Source organism: Castanea sativa, chromosome 6 (genome assembly GCF_040712315.1).
Source record: "Castanea sativa cultivar Marrone di Chiusa Pesio chromosome 6, ASM4071231v1".
In the NCBI taxonomy this organism is placed as follows: domain Eukaryota; kingdom Viridiplantae; phylum Streptophyta; class Magnoliopsida; order Fagales; family Fagaceae; genus Castanea; species Castanea sativa.
This window is the reverse complement of record NC_134018.1, coordinates 38,934,369-38,953,059: the sequence shown is the minus strand read 5'-3', so window position 1 is coordinate 38,953,059 and position 18,691 is coordinate 38,934,369. Positions and strand designations below refer to the sequence as shown.

At 38.6% G+C, this 18,691-nt stretch overlaps 1 protein-coding gene across 5 annotated transcripts; it reads right to left on the bottom strand.

Annotated features, from left to right (window-relative positions):
• Positions 1–7,848: 7,848 nt before the first annotated feature.
• Positions 7,849–18,488, bottom strand: LOC142638991 (uncharacterized). Of its 5 annotated transcripts, XR_012845098.1 has the most exons (6): positions 18,098–18,488; positions 15,055–15,189; positions 14,004–14,090; positions 12,648–12,763; positions 8,654–8,749; positions 7,849–7,966 (listed from the first exon to the last, which is right to left on the bottom strand). XR_012845098.1 is itself a non-coding variant. In XM_075813074.1 (5 exons), the coding sequence occupies exons 1-5, from the start codon at positions 18,224–18,226 to the stop codon at positions 11,887–11,889; spliced, it is 582 nt and encodes a 193-aa protein (XP_075669189.1). In that variant the 5' UTR covers positions 18,227–18,488; the 3' UTR covers positions 11,528–11,886. The 5 variants fall into 5 exon arrangements, 4 of the variants coding, with proteins under 4 accessions (XP_075669189.1, XP_075669190.1, XP_075669191.1 ...); XM_075813074.1 differs by lacking the exons at positions 7,849–7,966; positions 8,654–8,749 and adding an exon at positions 11,528–12,001; XM_075813075.1 differs by lacking the exons at positions 7,849–7,966; positions 8,654–8,749 and adding an exon at positions 12,199–12,383.
• Positions 18,489–18,691: the final 203 nt, after the last annotated feature.

Sequence of the window (18,691 nt, the reverse complement as noted above, 5' to 3'; positions counted from 1 at the left end):
AGGACTACACTTAACCAAGTTTCTGTTTGACTCTTAAGAATAGTAACTGCAAGCGTCAAAGGTACTTATAACTTTGAAATGTTAACTAACAAAAGCACATTTTATTAATAATAATACCTTCTAAGGTTATTTACATTCCATGGGCGTGGTACAATTCTTTCATCTAGGTCAGTTAGCCGATATGACCCTATGCCTGCTACTGAAACAATGCGATAGGAGCCTTCCCAGTTGGGTCCTAGCTTACCCCAAGCTGGGTTCTTAGAAGTGCCCACAACTTTTCTTAGTACAAGATCACCAGGTGCGAGTGGCCTTAGCTTCACGTGGGCATCATATCCCCGTTTTAGCTTCTGTTGATAATAAGCCATTTGGACCATAGCTGCCTCGCGTCGTTCCTCAAGTAAATCAAGACCTTTCTCCAGGAGTCCATTGTTATTCTCCGGGCTAAAAGAACTCGTCTTCAGGGTGGGAAAACCAGATTGCGGGGTATAACCACCTCGGCTCCATAAGTCATAGAGAATGGTGTTTCTCCCGTGGACTGCGCGGCGTAGTCCGATACGTCCAGAGAACATGGGGGAGTTCTTCTACCCATCTGCCTTTCGCATCGTCCAACCTTTTCTTGAGCCCACTAACTATGACCTTGTTAACGACCTCGGCTTGCCCATTTCACGAGGATAAGCTGTGGGGTGGAGTATCTATTTATGATGCCCGTATGTCACCACAATATTTCCTAAAAGCCTTGCTGTCGAATTGAACGTCATTGTCCGAGATAGTGTGTGTGGAATACCGAATCTAGTGACAATGTTTTTCCGAATAAATTTCTTGGAATCAACGTCCACGATATTTGCTATGGCTCGGCCTCAACCCATTTAGTGAAATAGTCGTCCCCACGAGAAGCCATCTTTTATTTCCTGTGACCCCTCGGAAATGGCCCCACTATGTCCAATCCCCACTATGCAAAAGGCCAAGGGTGAGAGAGGGTTTAGAGCCCCTCCAGGTTGATGAATATTAGGGGCGAACCTCTGGCATTGATCACATTTTCGAGCATAATCCTGAGCCTCCCTCTGCATATTAGGCCACCAATAACCCTGAGTCAGGGCTCCATGGGCTAAGGACCTTCCCCCAGTGTGGCTTCCACAAATCCCTTCATGCAATTCTTCCAAAAGTGTTTCCGTTGATTCTGGGTGTACACACAACAAGTACGGTCCCGAGAAGGATCGTTTGTACAGTTTCTGGTCCTCGGACAACCAGAAACGTGGCACCTTTCGACGTATCTTATCTGCTTCAGATTTTTCCTCAGGAAGGGTTTCATTCTTAAGAAAAGATATAACCGGGTTGATCCAACTAGGTCCAGGCCTTATTAGATGAATGTGAGCTGCGCTGACAATGGTAAGAGTTGGCTCTAACAAATCCTCCACGAGGATAATCCTGGGCAAACCCTGAGCCGAAGACGTTGCCAACTTAGCCAAAGAATCTGCATGGGTATTTCCACTCCTAGAAATGTGAGCTAAGACGAAGGAGTCAAATTCGGCTTGCTGACGCTTGACCTAGGCCAAATATTCCTGCATTCTAGGGTCTCTAGCCTCCATTGTGCCCGTGACTTGGCCGACCACTAACTGAGAGTCCGAGAACGCCTGGACTTCCTTTCCACCCATCCTATGCACCATTTTCATGCCCACCAAGACTGCTTCATACTTGGCCTCATTATTAGTAGCCGAGAACGCCAATCTCAAAGATTTTTCGAAGACAATCCCGTCAGGGGATATCAGGACGAGTCCGACACCAGACCCTTTCTGATTAGCTGCCCCATCCACATACATTCTCCAAGTCGGAAGGGCTGCGGCCGTGATAACACCAACTGACTTTCCATCCATGTGTGCTTCTTTCAGAGTTTCTTCTAGCAATGGTTCGGTAAACTCTGCCACCAAGTCAGCGAGGACCTAGCCCTTCACCGAGGTGCGAGGCTTGTATTTAACGTCAAAGGCTCCCAGAATGGTTCCCCACTTTGCCACCCTGCCAGAGTAATCGGCGCTGCGTAACACCGCCTTGAGAGATAATTGAGTAAGAACCACCATCGTGTGGGACTGGAAATAATGAGGAAGCTTCCGCGTGGCATGAACTATGGCCAGAAGTGCTTTCTCCAAGAGTAGGTAGCGCACCTCGGCCTCATTCAAAGACTTACTAACATAATAGACCGGTCTTTGCACCCCGCTTTCATTCCTTATAAGGACCAGGCTGACCGCATGAGCGGCCACTGCCAGATAAGCAAACAATACCTCGTCCGCCTCGGGGCGAGATAAAATGGGTGGCCGAGAAAGATATTACTTAAGCTGTTGGAAAGCTAACACGCAGTCCTCGGTCCATTGAAACCCTTTCCACTTGTTCAACAACTGGAAGAAAGGACGACACCGGTCAGCTGACCGAGATATAAATCTGTTCAATGCGGCAATCATTCCGGTCAGTTTCTGGATTTCTTTTAGGTTCCGAGGCGGTTGCAAATCATGAATAGCCTTAACCTGCGCTGGGTTTACCTCTATGCCTCTATAAGTAATCATATATCCCAAGAACTTTCCAGACCCCACGCCAAAAGAGCACTTTGAGGCGTTAAGGCGCAACTTATACTTTCTTAGCATCTGGAAGGTGTCAGCCAGATCTTTCACGTGTGAAGGTATTGTTTTACTCTTCACCACCATATCATCCACTTATACTTCAATGGTCTTCCCCAGTTGCTGTTCGAACATTCTGGTCATCATACTTTGGTAAGTAGCCCCAGCATTTTTCAACCCAAATGGCATAACCTTATAATGATAGTTCCCCGTTGGAGTAATGAAAACAGTCTTCTCTTGATCCTCCAACGCCAAGGGAATCTGATGGTAACCCTAGAAGGCGTCCAAAAAACTCATCTGAGGATGTCCGACAGTGGCATCCACCAGTTGATCAATGCGCGGCATTGGGAACGAATCCTTGGGGCAGGCCTTGTTCAAATCTGTGAAGTCCACACATACTTTCCACGTTCCGTTCTTCTTTTTAACCACAACCGTATACGCCAACCATTCGGGGTAAAAAACTTCTTTAATAGCCCCAGCCCTCTTGAGTTTGAGCACCTGCGCTTCACGGCCTCGTATTGTTCTTTGGAAGAACGCCGTGGTGGCTGCCTTCTCGGCACAATGGCAGGGTTGACGTTTAAACGATGGCAAATGAAGCTCGGATCTACGCCTGGAGCCTCATAAGGGTCCCACGCGAAAACATCAATATTGTTTTTCAAAAATTCCAACAACTCCGTCTTCTCTTGGTGTGGCAAACGTATGCCAACTTGGAAGAACCTCTCTGGGTCATCTGCTATTAAAAACTTCTCTAACTCCTCACAAACAGCCTCATCTCCTGTCACCGCTCCAAGTGCATCCGGAGCTGTTAATTGCTATGACTCTTGGATGGGCAAAGCTGATGGCTCGCCCGCTTACGGATGAGCACTTGCGGCCGATATGCATTGCGCTGCCACCGATTGCCGAGGATTTCCTCGACATACTCCCGAGGGGAACTTAACCTTAACATGCAAGGTGAGGAGACGGCCTCAGAGCGTGCAGCCATGGCCTGGCGAGGATGGCTGTATATGGGGAGTACGCGTCGACTACAATGAAATCCACCTCAACCGTTTCTGAGCCGGATTGGACGGGCAAACAAATCTGTCCCTTCGGCACAACGGCCCTTCCTTCGAAGCTTATGAGTGGCGAGTCATAAGGAGTAAGATCTTCCAACTTCAGTCTTAGCCCCTTAAATAAATCGGGGTACATGATACTCTGCATCGGCCCACGATCAATCATCACTCTCTTCACATCATAACTCCCTATCCTGAGAGTGACCACAAGAGCATCGTCATGGGGTTGAATGGTACCAACCTTATCTTCCTCCGAAAATCCCAAGACGGATAAGGTCACCTTCAACCTCTTCGGCCTGCCGCTGGTTCCTCGGCGAGAATGGGAAACCGCCATCACCCTAGTGGGACCTGCCGAGCCCTGCGTGCAGCGAAGATAACATTAATCGTTCCCAATACGGGCCGAGATGGATTATTCTTCGATTGTTTCGAGCCGGATTGACCGCCCCGTCCACTAGGTTGACACAAGTCTGCTTTAGTTTCCCTTCACCGATCGTGCTCCATGGTTCCAAAGGGTCTCGACGGGTTCTCGGTAGTGTGGCCCACATCCTGGTGATGCTAACAAAAGAGGTTCGATTCCTCTTCGCGAGGGTCTCTGCCATCTTACCAAGCCATCTAAGAAGGGCTCCTTACGAACTTTCTCCAGCAGCGTGATGTACTTGGTTCACGAACACGGTGTTCACGGCCTGAGATGCTTCGGCGGACTGCCCAACATAATCTCTCCTCGGCTTGTTGTTGTGGTACCTGTCCAACCTGAAATCCCTTCTCTCCTGCGGGATAACCTTCTCCTTACCCTTTCCTTGCTGCTGGTCTTCCTCCACTCTCTTGTACTCGTCAATACGGTCCATGAGGCGACGTACGCTGCGGACGAGCTTTTTGGTCAAAGACTTTCTCAAGTCGTGATCAGTAGGAAGACCTACCTTAAAGGTATTGAGCGCCACCTCATCAAAGTCAACATCTATTTCATTAAACATTTCCCAGTACCGGTCGAAATATGCTTTCAATGTCTCCCCTTCCCTCATGGTCATGGATAGCAGCGAGTCCAATGGCCGAGGTACTCTGCTACACGTAATGAACCGCGAAGCAAATGCTCTAGTGAGCTCCCCAAATGAACCTATAGACCCCGATTTAAGGCCGTTGAACCACCTCATAGCAACAGGTCCCAAGCTAGAGGGGAAAACTTTACACATCAGAACCTCGTTATGAGAGTGCACCGCCATCCTTTGGTTAAAGTGACTCACGTGCTCTACCGGATCAGTCCGGCCATTGTAGATGGTGAAGGTAGGCTGGGTGAATCTCCTGGGAAGCTTCCCTTTCTCAATCCTCCGTGAAAATGGAGATTTGGAGAGTTGGTGCAACGCCCGACTCATAGCATCGTTCCCTAAGCCCCTAGAAGGAAGCTTCTTGCGTCTGCGAGCTGGCTGGTCGTCCTCCTCACAAGAGGACATTGCGTTGGGGGGTGAGCATGACCTTGAGCTGTAACTACCTCCCCGGGCTTCCTCTGAAGAAGGATTAGATGAGGACGGTGAAGACTTACGTCTGGCGCGGCGCAGCTTTCTTTTCAGACGACCAATCTCCCTCTGCATGGCTTTAGCACCATCCTCGTGGGTGGTGCTACCCCCGCCCGAGTATGGCTAGCAGGGTATTCGTATGGACACTTCCCTCATGATCCCTTTCGACGCTCAAGACGCTCGAAATGATCCTCCGGTTGCGATCACCCGTGATTCTGCATGGTGAGAACCTAGGCACACGCCATCGTATCCCAGCTCCTTTTTTACTAGATTCCCACAGACGGCGCCAATTGTAAGTGCACAATTGCACCTGGACCCAAAAACAATCACGGGCTCAGACCCAATGAGCCTTAAACAATGAAATTTGTAGAGTGTGGGCTTGAAATCTAGATTAGAAGTACTGAGAACTTGATAACAGGCTAAAAGTTACAAATATTTGTAAATAATAAATGATAATTGCAAATAGACCTCCTCGGACGTGAGCCGAGGACTACTTCTGTATTATTTCTCTTTCTTTCTTAAAGGTTACAATTCTTAATTTCTTTCTTAGTTACCGACCCCCCTTTTTCTTTGGCGTTCATCCCCCTTAAATACTTCTTTCCTGATGCTTTATCCACGTGTTGCTCCAACCCCCTCCCTCCTAGATATTTCTTTTTTTAGTGCCTTTGGATAGTGACCAGAAGTTTCAGTTCTACTGTTCAGGGGTCACTTCCCCATTAATGCGGCCAGGGAGGTAGGTGCAGAGTCTTTAATGTGGAGGTGGCAGCCTTTGCTTTTGGTATTTTTCTAACACCGGTGTACCTCGAAGGTTTAGGGTTTCCCCCTTTTAACCAACAGTCTTTCCGGAATATTGCCTTAACCTTCATAGTGAAGTTCCGAGTTCTCCTAGGCCTATCCGAGGAGAAACTTACCTCGGATGTGTCCTCGGATCCTCGGCGTATGGGCCGATTCGCAGTACTAACAAATTCTTAGCTCAAGAGCAGGTCGGCCCTCCTTGCTACAGCCCAAAGGCCCGTATGCCCACTTGGGTCCTTTTACTCCCCACAACAATCATAATAAATATCTATTAATAATTACCATAATTATCAAATTTATAAATTTAGACAAAAAATAAGAAAACAATGAGAGATTTTTTTTTTTTAGATTTGAAAAATTGCTAGATATGCACGACATATCATAGGCTATTATGTATGGATGGAGGATGTTCCAGTCCATTGTTTAAATGTTTATTAGGCATACGTGCCTTAATGGAATAAAATTCAAGTTTCCTTCTCAAAAAAAAAAAAAAAAGTTCAAATATAAACTTCAATGCAAAACTTTACCATGTTCTAAAGATTTAGTTGTTCATATCCTATTTGAAATATGTAAACATGAAATAAATTTATTGTACCCTAATAACCAAAATTAAGTTAAGAAGTGACAAAATATGTTATATTTTCCAGAAATAAAACGATCAATGATGAACAATCAACACGCTCTACCAAATAAAATCCTAGCAAGACCTTAATAAAAAGTTGACCCCAAAAAAAAAAAAAAATGATCGCGGATAGCATTCAAAGTTAGGCAGGAATTTTAACATGCATAAGTTTATGATTATTTTTTTAAATGTATCTATGTCGTGGATATGCATAGGATTATTGATTACATGTTAGCACTCTTAATGGTCATATTTAAAAGTTGAATAATGCTAAAGATATAAAGTTTTTTATTAAAAATTTTTACAAATTGTTGATGTGGTAATTAATTATTAATAAATGAAAAAGTGGTATTAATAGTAAGTCTAAATAAAAACTATTAAAAAATTGATCATGTCAACAATTTGTAATATTGTAAAATAGTTTGTAACTGTAATATTACTTTTAAAAGTTTAAGCTAACAAGCAAACTTTATTTTAAAATGGGTCTAAATCATCACATCTAAAAGCTTAAGCTAACGAGTAAACTTCATTTTCATATATATGAGTCTAAATTATACAGCAAAAATTGGCAATAGCTTGAGGAGTTGGGGTCCAATGGAACATGAAAGACAGTTAACTCTCTATGAAATTTTGTGAGGGCGTCCACATCACAACTCACAAGGCAAGAGGCTGACTTGCCCACGCCAAGGTACCGTTACTATAGGACGTCCTTAATGATCAGGTTACGTCATTGTGTATAGTTTGTCACATTAAGTTCTAAAGTCGGCACCGACAAATAGTATTAAATTTGTAGTAGCCAAATAGTACCATTTTTCATTAACGTTATTTTGGTCGGGGTAAAAATGAAAATATATTATCAACAATAGCAGATTTTGGAGATTTTTTTTTTTTTTTGAATAACCAAATAAGCTTCTCTTTCATTAAACAGCTAAATCATTCAATAAATTAAGATACATCATACAAAAGCTGTTGCTCAATAACAGGAGGGGTGTCTTCCACCCAAACAATAAAGTCAGATACAAACTTGGCATTTTTTAGCCATCAGGTGTGCTGCAGAATTTCTTTCTCTGCATATGTGTTTGATCTCCCATGAATCAAAACCACGAAGGCCCACCTTTGTTCCTTCAATCACCATTAAGATGGAGCTAGGCGCAGGACATCTCCCAGTCAGGGACTTGACGACAACTTGAGCGTCACTTTCCAGGATGACATTGTTTAGTCTCAGCTCCTTAGCAAAAATGAAGCCTTCCTCTACTGCTTTGGCCTCCACTTCCAGCGCATTCAGAGGTAACACTAATTTTTTGCTCATTGCCCCCATCAGCAGATTTTGGAGATAGTGACCAAACAAATAGCAAAGACAGTGAGTGCTACCAAACTTCTCATTAATTTCTGTAAAACAACATGTGTAACTGATCGACCGTGACAGTACTAGTACATTTTTCAGTGGCTAATATCATTTATCATTATCAATTTTGCAATAAATTTAACGAAATGAAATTTTATTACTTAGGTGGAGTAGTATAAAATATATATATACTACCGCACGCCGTTATTACGATGGTCACTCCACAAGGGTCAGAGTTCAAATCTCTAGGAAGAAGTTTCACACATATATACATTTAAATTATTCTAGAGGAGAATTCTATTTTGTATATATAAAAAAAAAAGTATATAATATATACATAGCTTAAAATGAAGTTATGAATAAAAAAACCAATCAGTGTGCTGAAAAATTTATATGTTTGATGTTTGCGCAATTAAGGGCCTGTTTGGTACGTGCGTTTAAACAACTGTTTTCAGATTTTTTTAAAAATACGTGTAAGTAAAAAAATGTGTGAAAATACGTGTAATGTTATTTAAGAACTAAAAACATATGTTCAAACACATGTACTAAACATGTCCTAACCTTCTTCATAACATTTAATTTTAAACCTTTAATTTCAAAGTTCCTCAAATAGTACTACACTTAAAGAAATGGGCTGTCACTGCATGGGCAATATGGAACATGAGGAATAAATTTTATTTGGAATTGTTGCTCAAAAAAAAAAAAATTATTTGGGACACTTCCAAACTCACCTAAAGGTGATCTCTGAGATGGCGAGTGGCCTGCTTGAAGAATACCAACGCCTTATGGGTACACAGTGAAGAACCAGAATTCATTTTTTCTCTGTACTATCACATGAGATATCCTGTGGTCACTTTATACTCGAGCAACTTTCCAGGCTTCGGCCTGTCTTGTATATTCATGGTTTCCATAGTAATGAAATTTCTATCGTTCTGATCTCAACAAAATGTCCTTAAAAATAAATTGATGAAAAATAATAGGATTTACCATATGAAATTCCTAAACTTCTAAAATTAGCCAAATAGTACTGACAAAGGTATGAATTTTTTATTTGTTTCTAATTTGAGTAATCTTTTAAATGATAGGATCATTTGCAATATCTTTATACCAGTAAAATTTGATTTCTCTAGTTTCCATTACATTTTTTTTAACGAATTCACAGATATCTTTACCATATATAACCAAAATAAATTAGCCATGAGAACATTGCAAAAGCTTTGGTTGTGGTAGTGATTAAACAAGGCATAGCTTCAAAAGCTTTTTCTGATTTTCTCAGTTTATTTTGTTCTCTACATGTTTCAGGACTCGCAAGTGAACTCGATGGAATGCTAAGCCAATCTCGGCCTAGCAAAACATTCGTCGGGGATTATCAGAACTCAGAGGACTTGGCACATTGTGATGCTCATTGCAGCTTTTAGGTTTTGAGGTTTAGTTAGGAGCATTTTGAACTTTTAGGGGTATTTTGATCATTTTATGGTTTTTTTTTTAAAATTTATTATTATTATTATTATTTTTTCATTTTGAAGTGTGACTAAGAGTTTTAAAATTCTAGGGGATAGATGTCATTCCATATCCAAGGATTTCAGGATCTCAAACCTTGGTGGATTTGGCCTAAATCCAAACTCTTCCCTTTTTATACTATTCAAAGAAAGTATTTAAATTTATCCACACAAATTTAAATGTGCAGGGTACAAATCCAGCTATTCAAATGCATATTGCATCAAAATTAAAGCATATAGAAACACGTTAAATGCATGCATATTAAGTATAGTAATGTTTTCCATTTATGTATTACTTTTTAAATATTATGTTATAAATACGATAAAATTTAAACCTATCCCCCAAATCTCTTATTCGAAGAGAAGAAATTTTACCAATCGAGCTTTAGTGTATACTTCTATTCTAATAACACGCTATGTTAGCATTATAGTCGTATACAAAAATGTTTGCCATATCAACCATTGTTATTTGCATATTGGTGGCATGGCATGGTAAGGGTAACTTTTATGCATTTTTAAATCTCAAAGATTCGAGTAAAAAAATTGATAGTTCATAGATAAATATATTAACAAGAATTTAAAATTAAAAAAGGGGGTAAACTAAATATTTTGTCCTTAACATTTACAGCTAATTTCAATTTGGTCATTAACTTTTCATATATGTTAATTTGGTCTATAAGCTTTTGGAGTTGTGTCAAAATGGTCCCTGATATTAAATGATGGATAGAAAATGCTAACATAGCTAATGACCTAAATAAATATTATTTTCTTGCCACATGTACTGACACTTGTACTGCCACATCAGATTACATTAAAAAAAAAAGTGTTAGACTCACATGTACACAAGGGGCTATTTGGGATCAAAATCCTTAATAGAAATGGATCTTACAACACACACCACAGGGTTCACTGGACCACAACCCGCCTTCACGTTTTGCTCTCTCTCTCTCTCTCTCTCTTCAAATGTAAGGTACTACTCTTTTTATATTCTTGTTTTTATACAGAAAGACTCTTCATAAACAAAGTCAAACGATAGCATATTGCTGGGAATGTGGCCACACTTTACATTTTAAATCCATGTATTAAATTAGAAATAATAATCTGCCAGTGATCTTTTCAATTGCTTTGAAACTTTTGCTTTTAAAAACGTTTGTACAAAATTAGCTATCTTCCAAAAAAATCGTCATCTTTTGGCACCATTAAATGATGAGGAAGACGAAGGTTTTATGTGGGGGAAAAGGGTTGCTTGGTGAATGGGCGAAATGAGGCCATTTGTAATGCTGGTGAGATCTAAAAGAAAACATCAGTTATTGTGAGTTTTGGTGCAAATGGGTCAGTGTGAATTTGATGTTGTGGTTCTTGGTGAAAGGAAGTGAACCTAAAGCACAAGGGTTGATGGATATAGGTTATAACTAATTTGTGAAGATTAAGACAGGCGTCTGTAATTCTTAGTAGTGCCATAGCTTTTCATATCAATGAAAAATACAAAATGAATTGAAGAAGACGATGAAACGGAGTTCAAAAAAGTGAACAAACCCAATGACCCATTAGCTGATGTGGAAATTTTATTTATTTATTTATTTATTATTAGGTTGTTTGACATGTCAGACTTTTCATTTCAAGAGATAACAGCAGACACTAAATTGAGACGACACTAAAAGGTTAGAGACCAAATTGACATAATTAAAAGGTTAGGGACTAAATTGAAATATGTTGTAAAGGATATGAACCATATATGTAGTTTACCAAAAAAAAAGCAAAAAAAAAAAAAGAGAAGAGCTTTAGAGATGAATGCTCAATAGTAGAAGATGAGATATACTGTGCATCTTGTTGGCCAACTGTTGCATAAGAAACAATTGAGCATTAAAAAGTGAGGACTCCTAACTTATGAAGCACGGGTGCGTTTCTAGATTCGGGTGCGGGTGCGGGTGCGGGTGCAGGTGCGGGTGTGAGACTTGATAATTTTAAAAAAAGTAAGGTGCAGGTGCGGCGATTAAAAAATTTTTATTTATATTTTCTATATATTTTTACTATTAAAATATTCTTAAAAAACACATTAGATTCACAAAATAAAGAAAGAAGGCAAGAAACACAACACAAAACACAAAAGAAATGGCTCTCACCTAATCATGCCACGTATCAACAATATCAGATAAAATGACCAAAACAGCCACATGACTTTGGGTGCAACTAGCAGGTCCAATAGAATACAAAGCAAAGGGCATTTTGGGGTAATCAAAGTCTTTTTATATCAAAACCCACTTTGTCACAGTCTCACAGGCCAATAGAGTAGCAGTGTGTTGTTGTGGGTTCCTGTGGTGTTGATGAATATGATCTCTCTGAATTCAGTCGTGGGTTTCAACTCAACGGTAAGGTTTAGGTTTTAGTTTTTGGACAGCTAATGCTTAGGTTTCAGATTTTTGCTAGTGCGATGCACGATTCAAGGCCGATTTCGGCTGTTTCAATCAGTTTCGGCTGCCGGCCGATACGAACCAATTCTGGTTGAATTGGCCCAGTTCAGTGCGAATTGGCGTGAGTCGAAGCCGAGTTGGCGCGAATTGGAGCCACATCGGTGCGAATCTGTAAAAAAAAAAAAAAAACCCTCAGGCGCGGCACCAACGCGTGGGCAGTAGCGTCACTCGCTCGTCGAGCTGCATCAGACGAGGGTGCGGTGCCCATTTTGCCGCGTCCATGCATCATAGACTCCTATCAACCTAAATGGTCTAGAAGTAAAAAATTCAGCAGAAACTGTATAATTTGCATAGAACTACAACATACAAACTTCCTCCTTTAAAATTTCGAGTAAATCTGTAAAAATTATTCTGATTTTGTTCTTGCAGTTTGAAGGGGTTCTATTAATAAACTCCAAAATAATCAGAGCCTGTTTTGTTTGAATAGTTGTCACATTAGTCACCCCAAGCCTTCCTTTGAATGATTGGGTTCTTTGGAATGTTGTGATTTTCTGCAAAAATTGCAATGAGAGATTCGAGGAACAGAAGGAAGGAACTGTTCGTTCTGTAGCTTGGTATCACATTCTTTGAATCAGTCAATAAATACCAGAGCTACAACAGTAACATATGCAGTAGTAAAATTGCTAAGCCAAAACCAAAAGAGCAACAGTGGAAACAAACCCAAGGAAGTTGATGCTTACAAGATTACTTAATTCTGTACTTATTGCAATGATCATGTGTTTTTTGATTTATCATCTTCAATGGTATGGGCATACCTGAAGTTGAAAATACCAGCAAGTCCTCGTGTCTTGGCAAGTTTTTCTAGCTCCTCAATCTTGTGTCTAAGAAGCTCAACTTCTTTAGTCAAGTCATCATCTCTTTGCTTCATTGCCTAGATCAGTAGATAAACATGCACAAATTCCAGGTTAAGAACAGTATAGACAGATCTATTTCAAAGTTGATGATGACAGGCATAGATCCACGGTCAATAACCTGCTATTATTTAATAAGTTACCAACCCAAGATTTCAACATCATGAGAAGAGTAAACACACATTATGGATAACTTCAAATTATAAACAAAGCCCATCAAATGAACAATATTTAATCAATCAATACAGGATAATCAGGAAAAGAAATATCTGCAATAATAAAATAGAAAATATCCTACATGGAAAGTACAGAATGTAGTTATAGTTTTCTGGAGGCATTCCATTGCCTCGTATCTTCCTTGTGACATTTTGCCTATTAGATACTCTCTATAATCAGTGCTAACAAGTCAGGCAAGATTCAAACTAATATATTTTAAATAGAATTAGTTGTGTTGTATATAGGACACTTCAATGCTGGTAACCAAGTGAGCATAGTGTATTAATTACATGAATTGGATTGATGAGAGAGAGGGAGAGAGAGAGAGAGATTTGGCCTAGATAAGGTTAAGTTAAATGGAGTCTCTGTTGACCTGCTTCTGCTTAAAGATGCAAATATGAAACTTCATATTCCTTAAAGTTCATTAGATGGGACAATTTTTTTTTTTTTTTTGAGGTCCATATACTCATCATGTCTAGCATTAAATAGGTAGGTTCTTTGGTGTCTTAATAATTCCATATAATCTTGCCCTTCAGAATATATTTCCATGCTCGTTTAACTGATTCAACCTGATGCATCCTAGTAATCTAATTAAAATAGAACTGAGGTCACCCAATATGTCAGACTAACTGCATGCAATGGTAGGTTCTTTGGTGTCTTAATAATGCGATATAATCTTTGCCCTTCTGAATATATTTCCATGCTTGTTCAACTTTTCACAAGAACATGCAACCTGATGCATCCTAGTAATCTAATTAAAATAGAACTGAGGTCAACCAATATGTTAGACCAATTAGATACAAGAGGACCTAACGACATCTTCCAAAAACTCATCATTTAGTCCCCACATTACACAAACATTCTTCCAAACATGAATCATACATTACCAACAAAATAATTGAATAAATAAAAAATGCATAATGTGGAAGATTGAGCTAAATGTCACCTGAAGGAATAAGGATACTTGAAGAATAGCAATGAAATAAAAAAACTCAGAAGGTCCAATTTGGAGCATCCTATGTCAGAGAAAATAACAACACTTACCTGTAATTCCTGCTTGCGCAGTTCCTCCTTTCTTGCTTCTGATCTGGAACTTCTTTGCACCTCAAAAATAACAGCAGCTCCAGCAACCTATAAAGATAACCAAGTAAATAAGTTTTTAAGTTTAAAATTGACTTAACACATCAAGAAAGGAGTAAAATTGAGATTAATAGTCCATTGATAGGCCATTCTCCCAAAATTTGCTGTACAAACAAAGTTAATTTGTTGCAGGCCAGATGGAAGATCCCTTGAGTCAATTAGTCATAGAAAGATATCTTTCTGATTACCATTTTATTTTATGGAAACGAAAAAAGAATAATATTTGGCTAAATCATATTTGTAAGTTATCTAATCAGTCTGCCAAATTTGTGGTCTTATATACCAGAAAGTACCACATTATATCCTGCCATATTATGTCATTATAACAAAGACATAGGACATGTTTTGGGCTTTAGGGCTGAAACTTTGTTTTAGGGTGGAGAATTATAAAAACACAGTGCTTAAGGTTAGTATTTGTATGGCTAAAATATTGTTTCTGTCCCTAAAGTTTGCATGAATTTCGCTTTCCATCCCTAAGATATTTATAATATAAGCTTCAAAACCATATAGGTGATAGGTCTTGCTTCAATTTAATGTGGCATGATGGCCCCACATATGACAAGCCCTCAACTTTCCAAAATTGAAAATCGCTCCAAAGATAGAAACCTGACTTTTCTTCCATGGCTGAATCACATAAGCATTTTCTAGCAATATGGTAAAACATCCTTCAAAAAGATCAACATATAAGAAAGGAGTTCCAGTTGATAATATCACATTATGTAAATAGAGACTACCATGACATACTTTAGCAGAACCAGCACCATGCCTTCAATAGGCAAGATAACAAACCCACCACCACCAGTCAAAATATCTACTAATTTAAGTCCGATATTAAAACAAGGCAAGGGCATCTGTGCATGCACAAATGATATGCAGAAGCATCTCTTGTTACATAAACAAGGGAATATTTGGTGACAATCTCAGATCACAAGTAGGAACTGGAAATTATTAGTACCGTGAAGATAAAGAGTTCCCCAAGAAGATCTGCAGCAGCTTGTACAGCTTTCTCCTCGTTAAGTGGGCGTATTGCAGCATTAGTTGCCTGACCATAAATGCGTCTTTGCATTTTTGTTGTGAATCGATGATTTGCCTGATTCCATACCATAGGTAACATATAGTAGAAATCATCAGTACTATATTTCAAATTATAAAATTGATAGTTTTTACATAAATTATTAAAATACAAAATATTTTTTTGATAAGTAAAAAGGCAACTCATTTTCTTTCATTCCTTCAATGGAAATTATGATTTTTGTATAGATGTGAATTTGTTTCTTTTTTTTTTTTTAATTATTTATTTATTTTGGTTGGGGGGAGGGAGGGGGGGGGGGGTTGGTAGATAACAAATTAAACTACAAAACTAACTGGTATAATATCAATATTGGATTTTTTTTTTCACCAAAATGCCGAACACCTTAATTCCTGATGACCATAGAAAGGGTTGAAAAGATTTCAAAATGCACAACAATAGAATTTCCATCCCATGGACTTCTGTTCAAACTCCACTCAACTATCTATTCCCAGTCCATAAAGATTCTAAAGGAGAAACACCCTTGAAATTTATGAAAATATCAAGCAAATAAACAGAATACAGCTTCAAAATGACCTAAAAAAAAACTCAACTTAACTTAACAACTGAAATCAGCAAATGTGCTTACTGAATATAATTTTACAGCATTTACTCTGAATGGCTTACACAAATTACAACAACAATGCCTTCTTCTCAAAATTTTAGGGTTATGGTCCTTATGGATTCTCAACAGATTAGTTAGGGTTGGAGGTGATTAAATTTATGTTGGTTGTCAACCTACCGCAACCCTCCTCCTTTTCCCAAACTTGAGACCTGCTGTGAAACAAATATGTGACACTAAGCACCGACACAGGCGGACACACGTTACAAATAGTCAAAATTAATTAGAGGTAATCAAATCTACAACAGCAGTGTAATTACTTTTTCTTTTTCTTTTTTGGGATGGGGACGAATGATCAAATTTCACTTAACTGAAAGAAAATTTTACAACCAGCTCAGAAGTACAAAAGCAACACAAGATACTATTAACAAACTAACTAATAACTGCCAAACTCAATATTAATAAAAAACAGAAACATGGACATTCTGAAAAGTACAAAGAATTTTATTCCAAATAGATTCTGGAAATTTCTTTATTGTAGGCTGTAGCTAATGGGAATCTTACGACATCCTAGGTTAACTGTACTAATCCCTCTTCATTTTTTATTGTCTTTATGAACTTGAGAGTTTCAGTCTAACTAGAGGAAGTATATAGTTGTAGACCAAGCCAATTTACAAAGAGAAACCTTGAAACTCTTACCCTTCAAAGAGTTTCCTTCTTAATTGAATTTATCACTCAAATCACTTACATCTCCTCTGATCTAACATTTGCTGAAAACAAACTTCTGTACTCAGTAAAAAAACATCAATGAAAAAAATGGTCTCCACTCTCAAGCTTAATTCTGCAGAAAGTATATAGAGAATCAACCATGTATCCTCTGCTTATCAAATTATCTCTGGTAGAAAGAATAAATTTACAACAACTAAAGGAATGCTTGAGAATGGCTCCGCTAAACTAGATTAGCTTCCACCAGTTTACTTAAGCCAACTTTCTTCTTATTTCTTTCTGTGTCTTGAGACAATAGAAACTATTAATCTTGGAAGGCAATTAGAGGGCCAAGATGGCTGCATGTTTATCATTTAATGAAACTTCAGGTAGCCTTCTTTGAATTTCAACCAGATAATCTGATCTAACCAGAGGCCATATCCGTGTCCCTCTTTGCAACATATGATATACTTTAGTTTGCATTTAACTTGTAATATTATACAAGTCTCAGTGCCCATATTTCAAATAGAGTGGTCCTGCATGGTGCCAAAGATAATTCCCTTTCTCCACTTTAGAGTTCAGTAAAGGTCAAGAAATACTCCTTAGCTGAAGAATTTCCCTCTAGCCCCTTGTAATGTGAGTTACAGTCCAAAATATCCTTCTAAGCAAGTAGTCCTTAACCCATGCAACCCATATTGAACCAGCCTAAAAAATTCCAAAATAATGACAGCACTGTAATTCTATAGTTTTTTTATTTATTTATTTATATATATATGTTTTGAGAAAAGATGAGAGAGGAAGCTGGTGTCTACCAAGTTGTTCTAGGTGAGATCTTTAATATTCTCACATTCATTCTTAGTTTTGGTCTAAATGACAATTCAATGATGCCTCACTCACAGTCACAGAAGTTTATTAACCAGTCCACTTAGTATGGACAATGGCCCATGAAATATATACATTTACAGATACACCTGTACAAGAAATCCTTCGAATGGTATACGAACACAAACGTAAGTGATTATTTGTTCATTTAATTTCAATTCTCTTGGTACCAGGATTCAACAGTGCAAGCTTTACCAATCACACCCAAGTTACCAGAAATGCCACCTACAATTTAAGGTCCAGCCACGAAATAGAATCCATTTCCAAGCTAATGCTATGATAAACCTCTAAAACAAAAATATGAAGAAAATCAACATAATGGCAGACACAACAACATAGATACTAAAAAACAAAGTCTGCTGATTTACTAAAGTTTATTTAATAGTAACTCAAAAGCTACTTTGTCTATGATATCTCATCTCAAATGCATGCATATCAATCTGTGATCAAAAAAGCATCCAGTACATCTAAATCACGCAAAGAAGAGAAACATCAATTTGTACAAAATATAGGTTGCAATTCATAATTGTAACGTGTATCAATTGTGTTTGACAAATAACCCATATTATAAACATGTGACCACAGAGCTATTTCTACAGTACAGATGCAAAACACAAAGCCCAAATCAGCAACAGAAACCAAAACGCAGACTCAAACGATGACAACAGAAAATGAAAGGAACCCATATATGAAAATTGAAAACCAAATTCAATGCGAAACCCACGTATAAATTAATACCAAAAAAAAAAAAAACAGTGAAAGCAGAGACAGAGAGAGAACCTGGGCGAAATCGATAATGAAGCGTCTGAACTTGGGGTGCAAGCCAGCCTCCTTCTTAAGCCGATTGGCAATGGGTTTGCAAATAGTTTTGAGAGCGAGGGTTCCCAACTTCACCACTGGTAGGATCATATTCTCAGTGCACTGCAGCTTCTTTGTGAATGTTACATGAAGCTTGATTTGCGTTTTGTTAAGCTTTTTGGGACATGGAATTGGAATTGGAATTGGAATTGCGTGCGAGTGTTATGAAATTGTACGGAACAGAGAAGCTCAGGAGCTGAAAAAGTCGACCGTTGTTTTGTGGTAGCCGTAGCTCACTCTGCCTCTGCTTCGAGAAAAAAGAGGTGGAATTAGGCTTTGGGAAAAAGCCGCGACAATGCGTGCGCAACACGATGAGTGGGTTTTAGGGCATATGCTAATTATTCATCTTAAAAAAAATTTGATACAATTGTTTATAGAAAATATAAAAAGTTATTATTAAATTAATTTTTTTTTTTTATAATAAGTTTTTAAAAATTTATCTTCTCTAAGCGTTTAAAAAAAAATCTAATTAAGAAGAGAATACGATCTTAAGTTACTATTATACTGTCAAGAGTA